General features: G+C 48.7%; 1 protein-coding gene across 4 annotated transcripts; it reads right to left on the bottom strand.

Annotated features, from left to right (window-relative positions):
- Positions 1–2491: 2491 nt before the first annotated feature.
- On the bottom strand, positions 2492–14727 carry C20H19orf12 (chromosome 20 C19orf12 homolog). Of its 4 annotated transcripts, none has more exons than XM_067720066.1 (3): positions 14583–14727; positions 10322–10491; positions 2492–5777 (listed from the first exon to the last, which is right to left on the bottom strand). In XM_067720066.1, exons 2-3 carry the CDS (start codon positions 10479–10481, stop codon positions 5512–5514), a joined length of 426 nt encoding a protein of 141 aa, XP_067576167.1. In that variant the 5' UTR covers positions 10482–10491; positions 14583–14727; the 3' UTR covers positions 2492–5511. The 4 variants fall into 4 exon arrangements, with proteins under 4 accessions (XP_067576167.1, XP_067576169.1, XP_067576165.1 ...); XM_067720068.1 differs by lacking the exon at positions 14583–14727 and adding an exon at positions 14272–14527; XM_067720064.1 differs by lacking the exon at positions 14583–14727 and adding an exon at positions 14356–14527.
- Between the last annotated feature and the right edge of the window lie 1009 nt (positions 14728–15736).

The raw sequence follows: 15736 nt of genomic DNA, 5'->3' as shown, positions 1-15736 counted from the left end.
TTTTCTATTGATTACATGTTGAGATGATAATATATGTTGGCTATGTTGGGTTAAAGTATACTGTTAAATTTATTTTTTACTTTTAAAAAATGAGGTTACTAGAAAATCTAAAATTGTGTTTGTGGCTTGTATTATAATTCTGTTGGACAGACCTTAGAGAGAAGACCCTGTATCCAAACAGCTCCCAGCATGGCTGGCCCTCCTGCCTTGGTCAGGCGGCACATGTAACACCCCTAAGAGTTGTGCTTTGGAACCCTGCGCTGCAGTGGGACCTCGCCTCTGTAGGGGCAAGCTTGTGAGGCCGCTGCTCATGATGTGGCCTTGAACAGTTCCTGGGAGGAGCAGCCCCAGGGAGCTGGGGACCAGGCTGGTTCTTGCCTGGTTTGCGGGTAGGTAAGTAATTCACATTTTAAAACACTAGAATCCCCTCAGGCACAAGATGCCCACACACTCTGAGATTCTCATCCACCTGTGCCGCTTCCCCTGAGCCACACCCTTGGGGCATTGGAAGCCCTTGGGGTCACCAGCACTAGTTACAGCTTGTCTTTTTCTTTATTCCCCCCAAGCACATAAGTATGAAGTTGCTGTAAGGCAAATCATGCGCATGGAGCAATTCCACTGACTTTCATCCATCCACCCCCATTTACTACTTATTAAAATTGGCTGTTAGTATTCCATTACATTGCCCACATACACAGTTTAACTATTTCCCTGTTGTTCAACATCAGAATTGTTTCCCTTTTTTTCCTGCCGTCATAAACAGCAGTGCTATGAATAGCTTTATCTTTTTTCTGTTTGAATTATTTTATTGTAATATTTTCCCCGAAGTGAAATTGGTTGGCTGGAAAGTATATACAATTTTATGGTTCCTGCGACTTTTTTCCTTTAAATCACTCTCCCAAAAGACTGTATCACTATGTATTTTCTCCAGTGGAGTGTCTGTATGTGTATACATTGGTTTCCCACAGCCCTGCCAGCTTTGCGTTTGATCATGTGTATTCATTAATACTAATTAATTGGTGTATAACAGATAACTCCTAGATACTATCCTTTCATTTGTTCAACTGCAAATGAGAACGAGTAAAGTCCTCCCCTTAAAACCCACAAAAATTAAATAGCCTCCAGCTCAATAATTTAGAAAAACGTTTTTTAACTTCCTCTATTTGCCAGCATTTGGGGTACCTTAGCAGCCCCAAGGCTGCGATGCAGCCGGCCAGGCCCAAGCTTTGCCTCCTGACCCGCTGTCATCATAATGGTCCAAGATGCCACCTCCAGCGAATAAAGCCATTTATCTCCTCCCAACAAACTGAAAATATATCAGACAGTCCTTCTTCCCTGTGTGGTTTAGATGAATCCTGGCATTGCTTAACTGCCACATGTTGATTGTTCAGGACTGAGAGACATTCTGGTTTATATACAAAAAGGTTGCAGCAGACATGGCTGATGTTCTGTTCATAGCTTATTAAAACCTCAGGAAAGGGCTTCCCTGGTGGCGCAGTGGTTGGGAGTCCGCCTGCCAATGCAGGGGACACGGGTTCATGCCCTGGTCCGGGAAGATCCCACATGCCGCAGAGCGGCTGGGCCCGTGAGCCATGGCCGCTGAGCCTGCGCGTCCGGAGCCTGTGCTCCACGACGGGAGAGGCCACAACAGTGAGAGGCCCGCGTACTGCAAAAAAAAAAAAAAGAAAAAATCTCAGGAAGGCCCCAGCCCCCTCCCAAGGGGAACTCACAAAACATCATCCTTGTGGAGCCACATCCTGGCCTGGCTGGAGACTCAGAGAAGGCTCGACAGGCCCGGCCCAGAGGGAAGAAGAGAAAGGATGCACCCGCTTCCCCACTAGGTGGCACCTCTCAATAAGTAACGGGGAGAGGACCCTTCCTCCACACCCTGAGCCCCAGTCCTCCCGCATTGCAACACACCCCGGTGTCTGCTTCCAAAAACCAGAAAAATAGAAAAGTTCGTTCTAGCTAAATATACACCATCTGCCTGGAAAAATCTCACTCGGCACTGTCGCGTCAACACCGAAGCAGGTTAATAACCGGCCCAGAGCAGAAGGTTTCTTTGTATAATTACTGGGTCCCCCACCAAGGCTTCCTCCTCAGCTGCCTCCTTAGGCTCCCGCTGCTGGCATTCCCCTGCTGCTTCCTGGCCACAAGCCACCACCGCCCCGCCAGCCCTCTGCTCAGGCCAGGGCCCCCTCACTCTCTGCTAGGCCTGGGCCATGGGGGCCCAGGGGCTCTCAGCACCGCCTGGGTAGGTGGCCGCCAGGTGGTCACCCTGGCCTTGTCAACCCCACTCATAATCCAAAGATAAATGACTCGAACCAAGATGTCAGTAATCACCCATTAAATTAATAGAGCTTTAAGACACTCTCATTCTGTTTCTTGGTGAGGATGTGATGAGATGTGCACCCCCAAAACCTGTTGCTGGGAGAGCAAATGATTGATACTGCCCCTCTGGAAAGAATTTTGACCGAACAGAACGACAGCCTTAAAAAATATTACATACTTTTTAATCCAGCAATTTCACGTTGAGGAATCTATCTTACAGACTATCATAATCGAAAATATGAACATATTCTGTGTGCATAACATATGCACACAAAAACGTTCACAAAAATGCGGCACTATAATAGTAAAAACCTAGAAAGGACACTACAGCAGGTATGTATATATGGTTTAGTGCAGTGGAATATTATAAAGCCATTACACACGTTTACAAGAGATTTCAAAATACATCACAAATGTTATTTAATGTTAATTGGTAAGAGTGTTCAAAAAGGTCTAAACAGTAAAGATGCAAATATGTTAGAAATACACATACATAGCATTAAAAGGTTTGCACAAAATATGCCAAATTTGTTAACAGTGGCTTTCTAGGTGGTGACACTTTTTTTTTTTTTGGCTGTGCTGGGTCTTAGTTGTGCCACGCGGGATCTTTCGTTGCAGTGCGTGGGCTCTTCGTTGTGGCAGGCGGGCTTCTCTCTAGTTGTGGCGTGTGGGTTTTCTCTCTTTCTAGTTGTGGCGTGCAGACTCCAGGGCGCGTGGGCTCTCTAGTTGAGATGCGCGGGCTCAGTAGTTGTGGCACACAGGTTTAGTTGCCTGGAGGCATGTGGGATCTTAGTTCCCCGACCAGGGATCAAACCCTCATCTCCTGCATTGGAAGGTGGATTCTTTACCACTGGACCACCAGGGAAGTCCCATGGGTGGTGATACTTATAATGGTTCTTATTTCATTATACTTTTCTGGATTTTTCTGTTTTCAGCAATGAACACTGACAAATAAAAGAAAAGAATACTGTTCATTCAATGACTATCTAAAAACAGAGTTAAAGGAATATATAAGAAATTGGTATAGCGGCTGTATCTGGAAAGGGGGCTGGAGCAGGGGTCAGTATAGGAGGACGCCTTCCTTTTCCATTTGTATCTTCTGATGTCTTCTAAGTTTTGTACCAGGCTTGTATTACCTATTCAAAAATAAATAAATGAAAAAATTTCAAAGAAGATGCAGAAATACTAAAGCCACAGTTGCTGGGAGTAGAGTGTGAGGGGAAAGCAAGGAAAGTGCTTTCAGCTCCTGAGGGAGATGAGACTCAAGGCCTGGACTCCTCTTGGGCCCAAAGTCTACCGTAAGTCACCCAGGACCTGGCTAGGCCAGTGACTTTATTCTGTAAGGCCTGCTTCATTTGACCCCAAATAGGTCAGGAGTCAGGCCATCTCCTCCCGAGAGTGGTTTTCCCAAGGGTAAAGGTAGGCAGGCCAGGGAAGGGACTCCAGGGGACACTGGTGCAGGACCTCTGAGCTGGGACCACCTGTGTCCCCTGGGCCTGGCAGAGTAGGACCCAACACACGAGTTGAATTGGTGGGGCCCCCCATAACTACCCAGTCACCTTCTATGAGTCAGGATAATCATCTAAAAGGACCCCACCCTGCCCCCCATCAACCCAAACAGTGCAAATGTCCAAAGTGGCTTCATCAACCCCAGGAGTGTGGCCTGTAAAGGGCACCTGATGTGTGCTAGATAAGGCCAGATAAAGAGCAGCTTTTCTGGGCTTCCCTGGTGGCCCAGTGGTTAAGAACCCGCCTGCCAGTGCAGAGGACATGGGTTTGATCCCTGGTCCGGGAAGATCCCACATGCCGTGCAGCAACTAAGCCCGTGCACCACAGCTACCGAGCCTGCGCTCTAGAGCCTGCGAGCCACAACTACTGAAGCCAGCGAGCCACAACTACTGAAGCCCGCGTGCTTAGAGCCTGTGCTCCGCAATAAGAGAAGCCACCGCAGTGAGAAGCCCGCGCGCAGCAACGAAGACCCAACACAGCCAAAAATAAATAAATAAATTTATTTTAAAAAAAAGAGCAACTTTTCTGAGATAAAAGCTGGATCCTTCCTTAATCACCCTGGGTTCTAATTTGCCCTGAAGTTTTCTTTACACACACAGAGGTGCGGGATACTGACTCTGCTCAGCAGGGAGGACAGTGCAGCTTCCTTCCAGGCCCCTGGGACCCAAGGGACATCCTGTGGCTGCCAGGGAGGCTCGGGGCAGTGTGTGCTCACAAGCAGCACAGGGCACCACAGCAGCCTGGAAAGTCAGGTCACAGGCCCTGGAATCCGGGGCTTTCATTCCTTCTTTAAAGTCACAAATCTGACACCTCCCCTTCCCTTGTGCTCCATGTGTACAACTTCAAATGTCAGAGATACTTCACACAAATGGGTGGAGAAAAGGACTGTTCAGAAAACATTTATTGTAGTTTGATGACACTTGTCAAACTGTGGTTCTGAAAGCAAAGCAAAAACAATAGTAGGGGGAACTTAGGGTGGACTCATTTCTTAGAGAAAGTTTATGATTCTACCACTTCAGAAAGAGCAATAATTTACTGAAAATATTTAATTTAAAAAACAGAACTCAGGAACTACTATGACTTTTCAGATGGGGAAAGCAAGCCCCTGGGAGGGTGAGAGCCCAGTCGGGCAGCTACTGGGGGAGGGGCTGGGTGCCACTGACGTTTGTGGCTTCACTCAGCAGGCCGACTGCCCCCTCCCTGAGACCACTCACAAGTCACTGGGTGAGGAAGGGGCATTCAAGAGGTAAACATGATTCCAGCAGGGGACAGCCCCAAGGTCCCAAAGGAAGGCTGGTCCTGCAACGGCTGCCTGGACAGGCGTCATCTTCACATGATGAGATGAGAAGGCTGAACGTGAAGACCTTCTTCCAGCTTCTGTGTGAGTGAGAGTAGATTCAGAAAACTGCCACTACGTGGCAGCAGTCACGGCTTTACTGTTCACCAGCTTCCTAGCTGAAGGGTTGTCAGGGCACACAGGTGCACGCAGCCACAAAACACGGCATCTTCTCAAATAATTCCAGAACGGCACAGCCCCAGCCTCTCCAGCAGGAGATTTTGCTACAGTTTAGGGTAATATTCTGATGATGTGGGGCTTCCTGCAGCTCCCCAGTCACCTTCCATGAGTCGGGGGGAATCATCTAAATGGACCCCGCTTCCTGGAGCAGAGGCCTAGTCGTCGTACTGCACTTCCGCCCGGAGCTCCTTGGTGACGTAGTTGGCCAGCATCGCCAGCAGCTGCTGCTGCAGGGCCTCACTGCCCATGACCAGCATGGTCAGCTGCACGGCGTCCGTCCATTGCAGGTGCCTGACGATGGCAGTGGCTTCGTTAAAGAGCTTCTGCTGCTCGGCAGGTGGCAGCTCCATTATGATCTGAGGAACTGGCTTAAACTGTCCACTTGTCATCCACGCGCCTAACAAACCCCCGACGGCCCCCCCTAGAAAACAGGAAGGACTCAATTAGTCGGTCATTTATATTCATAAACGACAGTCACAGGTTCTCGCTGAGTTCACATCTACCGTTGTGACGAGTGGGCACATTCATGAGCAGGTCAGAATGGGCTTGGCTTCATGCCTGCTCCGCCAGGAGGGCAGAGGGCAAAGGTTGACGTGGCCTTTGGTCGATTTGGCTCAGATAATTGACACCCAAACATGCCCTCCCCTAAGCTCTGCGCTCACAGTGCAACACAAAGCATCTCCCCTCCTGAGAGCTGTGCTAACTAAAATCCTCTTCGTGGGCGGAAGGTTTCCATGCTTCTCATAAAAATCTCTCTCATCTCAAAGAACAGGGCTGAGAAGCAAATGCATTTTCAGGGAGAACCATCTCAGTGGTGAGGCTGGATGGCTAATATGAGTCTTAGCTCTGAACTTTGAAATTTCCAGTGGAACCACGTGGTTATAAAGGACCCTGCAGACAGATGAGGAGGTATTTTCTCTTGAAACAATGTTTTTCATACAACCCCTCCAAAGTTGTATGATGATAAATAACAAATTTAATGTATTCAACTACTTCTCTTTCTGCTACCCCAAAAGGGCACAAACATTATTTTTAAATGTCAATTTATTATTATCAAAGTTAAAGCACACTATTTTGGAATTTGAAGACCTTGTATCAATGGAAAGTTCTATTTAACCAGGTCAGGTGCAGTCTGCTACAGGAAGATGTCCTAGAGCAGGGGTCTCAAACTCAAGTGCCTACAGGGGTCAGGCAGGTAGCTGAAAGGAGTGAAGCGAGCTGAGTGGGACTGTGGTGACCTGGAGAGACAGGTCGCTGTCTAAAGGAGACATGGCTACCCTACGCCAGCCAATTGCTGCCACATGGAATACCAAGTATGTATCTTTTAAAAGTCTTATGATTTTTATTTATTTATTTATTTTTTGTGGTACGTGGGCCTCTCACTGTTGTGGCCTCTCCGGTTGCACAGCACAGGCTCCAGATGCACAGGCTCAGCGGCCATGGCTCACGGGCCCAGCCGCTCTGCGGCATGTGGGGTCTTCCCGGACCGGGGCACGAACCCGTGTCCCCTGCATTGGCAGGCGGACTCTCAACCACTGCGCCACCATGGAAGCCCTGATTTTTAAATATCGGCAATCAGATATTGAAAAGACGCAGCCCAGCTGGATTTGGTGACTTTCTTTAAAAGAGTAGAGTATGGAAAGGGGAAACAGTAACTTTGCAGTGGAGAAACCTGGCGACATGACCTTAGCCAGGTGATCAAGGTGAGCATCACAAGGGAGGTCCTCTGGGTGTCATATGTCCCTGAAATGTGTGACAATACTGCACCTCCACGGTATTCTTTCCAAAGATCCATAACCACAGTCTACTCGTGAGAAAGACATCAGGCAAACCCAAACTGAGAGGAGCTCTCCAAAATACCTGACCAGTACTCCTCAAAAGTATCAAAGTGGTAAAAAACAAGACGAGAGAAACCCTCAGAATGGGAGAAGATATTTGCAAATGAAGCAACCGACATGGGATTAATCTCCAAAATATACAAACCGCTCATGCAGCTGAACATCAAAAAAAGAAACAACCCAATTCAAAAATGAGTGGAAGATCTAAATAGACATTTCTCCAAAGAAGATATACAGATGGCTAAAAAGCACATTAAAAGATGCTCAACATCACTAATCATTAGAGAAATGCAAATCAAAACTACAGTGAGGTACCACCTCACACCAGTCAGAATGGCCATCATCAAGAAATCTACAAACAATAATAGCTGGACAGGGTGTAGAGAAAAGGGAACCCTCATGCACTGTTGGTGGGAACGTAAACTGGTACAGCCACTATGGAGAAGAGTATGGAGGTTCCTTAAAAAACTAAAAATAGAGCTACCAAATGATCCAGCAATCCCACTCCTGGGCATATATCCGGAGAAAACCATAATTCAAAAAGATACATGCACCCAATGTTCATTGCAGTACTATTTACAATAACCAGGACATGGAAGCAACCTAAATGTCCATCGACGGAGGAATGGATAAAGAAGATGTGGCACATATATACAATGGAATATTACTCAGCCATAAAAAAGAATGAAATAATGCCATTTGCAGCAACATGGATGGACCTAGAGATTGTCATACAGAGTAAAGTAAGTCAAACAAAGACAAATATCATATGATATCACTTATATGTGGAATCTAAAAAAAGGTACAAATGAATTTATCTACGAAACAGAAAGAGTTACAGATGTAGAAAACAAACTTATGGTTACCAGGGGGTAAGGGGGAGGGATAAACTGGAAGACTGGGATTGACATATACACACTAGTATATATAAAACAGAAAACTAATAAGGACATAGCACAGGGATACTCTACTCAATACTCTGTAATGGACTATATGGGAAAAGAATCAAAAAAAGTGGGGTAAAAAAAACAAGACTGGGGAGACTGAAGAGACATGACAATTAAGTGCAATGTGCTGTCTTGTGCTGGGTCTGGGACAGAAAAAGATCATGGATGTAGAAACTGATAAAATCCAAATATAGTCTGAAGAATAGTTAATAGTAATGTTAGTGTTGGTTTCTTAGTTTTGACAAGTGTGCCTTGGTAATATAGGAACTGAAACTGGGTGAGAGATATATGGGAATTCTCAGCATTATCTTTGCAACTTCTCTGTAAATCTAATATTATTCCAAAATAAAAAGTTTATCTAAAAGAATGCAGCCCAGGCCACAGAGAACCCATTTGCAAGCTGGACTCACCCAACAGTAAGTAAATCTTGCACTGTCTCAGGAAACCAAGTATGGAGGCACCTGGTAGCACACACCTTCTCTGGGGACCAGCCAGCCTCACGTCCTAGAGGCTGAACACTGCCCTTAGACAGCTTCCCCCCAGTCTGAAAATAAGGAGCATTCTAGGGAGGGAGGGCCAGTCATTTACAAGTTTTACTGAACTTTTCCCCATGACACCAGTGAAACACTTAAGAGCTGATAAGAGTTGCACTCATCTGCACTAAACCTTTGTGAGAACATCAATATTTGATTTAGAGCAGCACTTAATGCAAAAAGTCGCCAGGAAATATCGACCAGAAAATTACCAAGTCTTTGGAGAAGAAAAAATTCCTTTGTTTTCTGGGTAAAATGATGCTCCTGCCCATGACCAGGGGCTGCAAGTAGCGAATCCCTGGGGTTCTCTTTGCAGACATCCTGTTCTCTACCAGCTTTTACTCAATCTGAATAAAATATGTCCTCCCAAAATGGCATTTGGGCACAGCTATATGATAAATGATCCCAGCTAGCCTTCCCTGAGCACATTAGATGGGGTGGGACAAAGATATAGGATGTCACTGAGGAAGAAGGAAATGGCCTTGTCTCCTCCCTCACGGGCTACTTCCTGGATGGCAAGAAGCTGAAGTCAAGACTCACTAATTCACAGAGTCTGGAAATGGAAATGCATAGATAGAAGGTCTGGGGCCACCCACAGGCTGATTTTTCTCCCCGGTGTGGGCTCAGCTTAATACAGTGTCCTTGAATGTCAATCCTGCTACCAGAGGGAAGAACAGAGCAGGAAGCCTTACTGGTGAGCTGGGACACAGAAACCAACCTCAGCAGAAAAGCAGTCACCTCTCCAGCCTGTATTCATGTGAAGACTGCAAGCCATACAGAAAGGACTTCCACCAGACTGTGAGCTTTCCCAGGCCCTGTATCCCACCACAGGCTGCCTGGCACAGAGGAGGCATTCAGTAAATATTTACTGAGCCCAATGCAGCAGACCATGCCTTGAGCCGATGCCCCTGTGTTGCAGGGTCCATCTGAGGCACCTCGAGGGAGGCCTTATCTGGCCCCTCCTCAAGTCAGACCTGGACAGCAGCCAGCTCTCTGACACCACCCCTAGCCCTGTGGTTTGGGCCACAGAGGAATTCTTCCGGTTCATAATCCAAAGGAAGCAACTTCATTCTAGCAACAATGAATGATGGGAAAATCAGCCAAAGTTTCATTTATTGCCAGAAACGGGTTCCCAAACAGAAGCAGGTGGTAAAAGAAGGGGACAGGGGTGATCACTCCACAAGTTAGCTTATTGCTTTTCCTGCGTTGGACTGCTTGCTTTCAGAATGGGGAAGTGCTCTGGGAACGAGCTTATGTAAAGTGGCTCTACAGCATCGGCCCCCAGTAGGTGCCTGGCAAATCTCAGCTTCCTCTCTGGATGTGTAATGGTGATGGGGGGAGGGAGACTGTCCAAGGGACCCAGGACACCCCGAAATCTTCAGACTCTAGGACACATCCCTGGGGGGAAAGGTGTCCTCCAGGTCTGCATGACAGATGCCATCTGAGAGAGCCCTGCACTTCTGAGACATTCACACAGAAGCTTGTGTTTTTAACAGGACGACTTATGTACCCAAAGATCATTTCACAGAAGCAACCTCAACTCAACAAACTTCTCACACAGGACAGAGGCTTTTATGAGGTCTCTGAGGTTTCAAAGGTCTTTTTTTCCCAACAACTGCACTGTCCCTGTGAGGCACTTGCACTTACCAACGGCTAGTCCTGGTGGGCCGCCCACCAAACCACCAACGAAGGCCATGGCCCCTGTGACCAGGGCGCCCCTCCCGGAGTGCCTGACGGCCGCCCTCATTTTCCTCTCCTCAGAGACGGAGCACAGCAGCCTCATGATGTCCTCCACCGCGACGGGCATTGCAGCAGACCTCGAAGGAAGCATTCCAAAGGAGAGTTTTAATGAGTGAAGCATATTTCTACCCAAATGTTGCTCTTCCTAAAGTTTTAAGGAAGGTTCCCCATTTTTGGTACAGAACAGTACCTCTGCTGTATGCACGATGACAGCACTCCCCAGTCATGTGCCAAGTCCTTTGCCAAAGAGAAAGCAGGGCAGCTTTCAGTTAATAAGCAGACTGAATCAGCAGGGTGGATGAAAGGTCTTCTCTGCCCTCTGATTAACTTCTGATTTACAACAGGTTAAGGAGCAACGCTGGCCACATGTTCCACCAGTTCATCACGAGTGAGGCAAGTCTGAGCTCTCTTGCATCAGGGCCTTGCAGCTGGCTCAGGCAATCCCCGAGCACAAACCTTGGCCGAGTGCACAAAGTCCCAGCCCCTGGTCGTCTCCTGTGTGACAGGGCATCTCTGCCCACGCCAAGCCAGAGAAGGGGAAAGCACAGGACTCTGCAACCGCACAGCCTTCACCCACTGGATGACCCTGAGCAGAATGGCAGATTCTTCACCTGTAAGATGGAGATAAACCACCTATAGGCTGGATTCTTGCAAAGTGTAAGTAGAATGGAAGCAAAGTGCCTGGAGCGAGTCTGGAACACTGCAGACTCTCAGACATGATGGCTCTAAATAAACGTTTGGTTCCTAACATACACCACTGGCTTCTATAAGCAACCACTCATAGAGTCAATCCAGTTCTACTTATGAGACATCAAAGGCAAGGACAGGATGATGTAGTAAGATGAAACAACCAGAGAATAAAAGAAATCAAAGAATTCCAGGGGTTTGCATATGGATGGACAGATGACAGATGGATGGGTGTACTTTGGAACAATGACCTTTAGAACAATCCTCTGGGGTCAGGAAACTGTTTGCCACACTAGCAGGAAAAGGACAGGCAGGGGCAAGGGTGAGGGCAGGTCAGGCTCCGCCCCAAGGCTGGTGGGAATGGAGAGCTTTGGCACTGATGGGCCACCTGGCAGGATAGGAAGTAAAATCAAAGCAGCAATGAGCAGGTGATTCTCCTTCCAGCTTCGGCTAGACCCAAGGCTCGGTGGGCACTTTCCTTTCTCACCAACACTCCCCTTTTCATTTAAGGCTGAGACATGCAAACATTCACTAAAGGAACTCGACTGTGGAAGTTTGGAGCAGACTCTATTACTAAATATCTTTTGGATATATGAGGTTTTTTTTTAAACCCAAGGATAATCCAGAATTAGTCTCTAATGTAAAATTATCCTCCCAATCCCGAGAGAGAATTCTCAGCCCTTAGAATAAATCTATGGATCTCCTGTATCACCAGTCAGAACGTCTTCGTAGTCCCAGGAGAGGTAAGAGGGATCCTGTGCTCCAGCCCCTGTAAATTTCCCCTCTTTTCCTTTTATATTCTTGACATCAGTGATTCTCCACCAGTGCATAGGAGTCACTGGAGATCTTGTTAAACACGGCCCCTATGGGCAGGGTGAGATTCTGTATTTACAAGCACCCTCAGGTGATCTTCTGCCCTCACTTTGGACAGCAAGAGTCTATGAGAGCATGACTCAAGATGTTTGATGTCTGTTACTCAGTCCTTGAGTTCAGAAATGCAAAGAGGCATCCGCCAGATGTGTCTGTTCACCAGGGGTGTGAGAGGCAGTGGAGGGGCAGTCCTGCAGGGTTGCCCAAGGGACTAGAGGAGAATTCAAGTGTGTTTGTCCTTGCTCTGGCTCCCAAGTGTCCTGGATCTGCTAAAATGCCTGCTAGCTTCCAGGTCCCTCTGCTCACCAGTGGTGACCACGTGTAGACAGAGCACATGCCCCCTCCTCCTCCCTGCAAGAGAGCCTCCTTCCACCCTTCCAGAGGTCAAGAATTTTCCAGGCACAACTGTCAAGATAACATTATAGCATTAATAACAGCGAAGGAACTGCACTCAGAAATGGGGGGAGAGAGAGTAACCTGATTTACCCAAAAGCCATGGTCCTGTAAAGCTATGCAAACAAAATGTTTAATTTCAAGTACATATTAAGATAACCAAAGGAATTAATTTCATGGTAAAACCTTTCAAAAAGCTAAAAATCCTCCTGTAAAATATCTAGTCACCTTCTAGCTTAGCTCTGGTTTATATCCAGCTTTTTATCTGTCACTTATGCTGAAAAAAGGGAGATGAAGCACCCTCTGGAGGCTGCAATGAGCCTCCCATTCCCAGAGGCATGAAGACCTTGAGCCTTGCCATGCTTGATCTGCAAGTCTGGCTTCTAGGCCAGTGTACTCTGCCCAGATGCCACTCCTAAAACAGGTTTTCTGGAGAATTATGGATCTGTATTCTTGAAACAGTTTCTGCACAGCAAGAAAAGGTATGTAAAAGAGGAAGGAAATAGATATATACCCATTTCACCCTCTACTGTCTATTAAAAAAGCCCACAAAACAAAAACCAAAAAAAGTTTCCAACCTGCTCTGAATGACTTTAGGTCGAAACCCACAGGGGCTAATGAGACATCACTGTGCAAACGCCACTTCCAACCTCCACTTAGCCCAGTTGGGCCAGCACAAGGCACAAGCCCAGAGCTCTGTAGGACTGGAGAGCCAGCAGGTGTCATGATGTGTGGGAGGGGAGGCAAGGAAGTGGCCTGATTCCAGCTGGGTTCAATGGTTCCACACCATGGGTAAAGAGGTGGCATTGTGGCTGCCTCCATCCAAGGGAATGCTGGTTTAATTTCCTTGTAAGAATCATTTTAGAAGTTAGAGCATCAATAGACTCTTTTTGTGGAAGAAAGGTTTGCAGCCCCATCTCCTGAGCCCTCGCTAAAAAGCTCAGCCTCCCAACTTCTCCAGGGCTGCCAGATTGAGGAAGGAAGCCGGTCCTGCTTCTCCTTCTCCCACTCCAGCTGCCTTTGTCTGTAAGCAGTAGAGAAGTGGGTGAGGAGGGAGGAGACAGGAGCACTCTGATGGGGACAGACCTCAATGGGGCGGGAGTGTGCCTCCCCCCATATCACACCTATTTCAGAATCAGATTTGTCCACGAAACAGGCTCCGGTCACAGGAAGCCCATCTGCCAGCCACAGGGAAGGCAAATGCCAACGTGAAGCCCTGGTTTCGTGTAAGCACCCAGGCTGGTCTGCCGATTACAGCAGGGATCTGGGGGAGAGGGAGATGAGCCTGTCCCTGAGACTATAGCCTGGCTTTCTGAGGTGGACCAGATTGTGAGAGATGAGGAGAGGAAGGCTGCAGAGCTAACACAGACCTCCATGCACACAGCTCTTTTTAAAAAAGGAAAGGAGGGCCACTTAAGAATCAGAGTGATGTTGCCCACCTGCAATCCTCAGTACTTTCTACTTTGCTCGTGAAATTTACAAAGCTCCAGTGTGCCCACTGGCTCCTATAAACCGTGTCTTTCCACCTCTCTATGCCCCAGGGCAAAGACTGGATCCCATCAGCAAACATTGTCAGATTAGCCCACAGACTTTTTAAAAACGAATTAGTTGCCAGAATTTTAAAATCAAGAGATTTCACATACACCTCAGACTTGTGATTTCTCCTGAAAAATCAAAAGCACAAGCCACACTGGGGCCGCCACCTGCAGCAACGCAGGCCAGAGCCGAGCAGGACCCTAGCAGAGCACACGTTACCTACCTACCTGGCCCATGAGCAAGTCGCTTCACACCCTCTCAAAATATTCCTATTTCTTTTGTTTGTTTGTTTTAAAGGCTAAAGAAGCTACCAGTCCCCACAAAGTTAATCTCCCCCAGCCCCTAAATCAGTAACATCCCTTCCTGATCACCTCTAAACTAGCGTCCAGATTCTCTTCCCAGAGGGCAAGGCCAAGGGTGCTCCGCCCTGCGGATATAACACCAGCCACACGCACCGCGGTTCCTGCGGGAAGTCACACACGCAGGCACACGCACACACAGGAGTTCCTGCAGGAGGTGACACGCACACACAGCCCTCCGTGTACCCCGATTCTCCATATGGAAAATGAATGCACGAAGAGCGTGCGCCCAGCACGGGAGAGCCAGGCCCGCGACCAGCTGGCATGCCAGCCGCTCCGGGCGCCCCTCCCCCTCCCGACTCCAGCAGCTCGGAGCCCTTTACCTGCGGAGGCGGCGCCGCGAGGTCACAGGCCGGCAGGCGCAGGGACACCAGGCCGCCCCTCCCGGCGCGCAGGCCCCACCCTTCCGCCTTCCGGCTCTTCAGCGCTGGGCCTTCCGGGGCGCCACCCACCTGGTCGCGCAGCAGCAGCAGCCGCCGCCGCAGCCGCAGCCGCCGCCGCGCTCTCGGCCCAGGCCCGGCTCCGGGAGCGACCCTGCCGGATGCGGCACCTGGAGTGGGGCGCTGGGGCCCCGAGGCCGCGCGCACCCCTGCCTTCCACCCCGCCCACATCCGTTTTAGGTCCAGGTTCCCTTGGACCTTGCTCAAGCCCGGGGCCCTCCTGGGAGACTCTTTGGCCCTTCACGCAGGACCTAAGGACCCCTCCCTTCCCCCCATTTCCGGCGCGGGAGAGAGCACGGCAGCCTTGACAAGTAAAGGCGCTGAATTAATATTCGGTGGATATTCGGGGCAGAGTCAAACACCAGCTGGCCACAGTGCGGGTACCGGCGGCATCTGGGTCTGGGGCTTTGCAAAGGCCTAGCGCCACCTTTGCTCCTGGGGTTCCAAGGGAAGAGGAAGTGCAGTTTCGGGGCAAAGCTGAGGTTGGGGAGGCTCTTGGGAGGGTGCAAAGGCTGAGGGTGGTGGGTAACAGAAGGGCCAGGGGCTACTTTAGGGGGCATATGGAGAAGGCTTCCCCCCATCTCCTCCGAGCCCCCCAGACAAGATCTGGCCTGGAACCATCTCAAATCTGAAAAAGACTTCTGGGGGCTTACCTTGCACTGTCTCACTCAATCCTGACAGCAATCCTGCAACATAGGCATGGTTGCCACTGCCATATACAGACAGGAGAAGGGAGGCAGCAAGGCGCAGAGAGATTGATCTACCCAAGGCCACCAAGATAGTGAGTGTCAGGGTCCAGACTCCATCTTGGCTCCACCTGCCTCAAAGCCCCTGCTTGCAACCAGCACTCTGCCTTGCTTTCCCGGGTGCTGTGGGCATCCAGAGGGTGAGCCTCTTTCACACTACCAGAACAATTTTGTTACTTTTCTTTTTTTTTAATGGGTAAGTACTTTGGGTATGTTTGTTTGTGAACTATAGATATATAGATACATATCTCACTTTACTGAGGTATGACTGACATACAAAAAGCTATACGT

The sequence above is a fragment of the Pseudorca crassidens genome, chromosome 20 (assembly GCF_039906515.1).
Source record: "Pseudorca crassidens isolate mPseCra1 chromosome 20, mPseCra1.hap1, whole genome shotgun sequence".
Taxonomy (NCBI): Eukaryota; Metazoa; Chordata; class Mammalia; order Artiodactyla; family Delphinidae; genus Pseudorca; species Pseudorca crassidens.
Note: the sequence above shows the minus strand (reverse complement) of the source record. Positions and strands in the feature narration are given on the sequence as shown.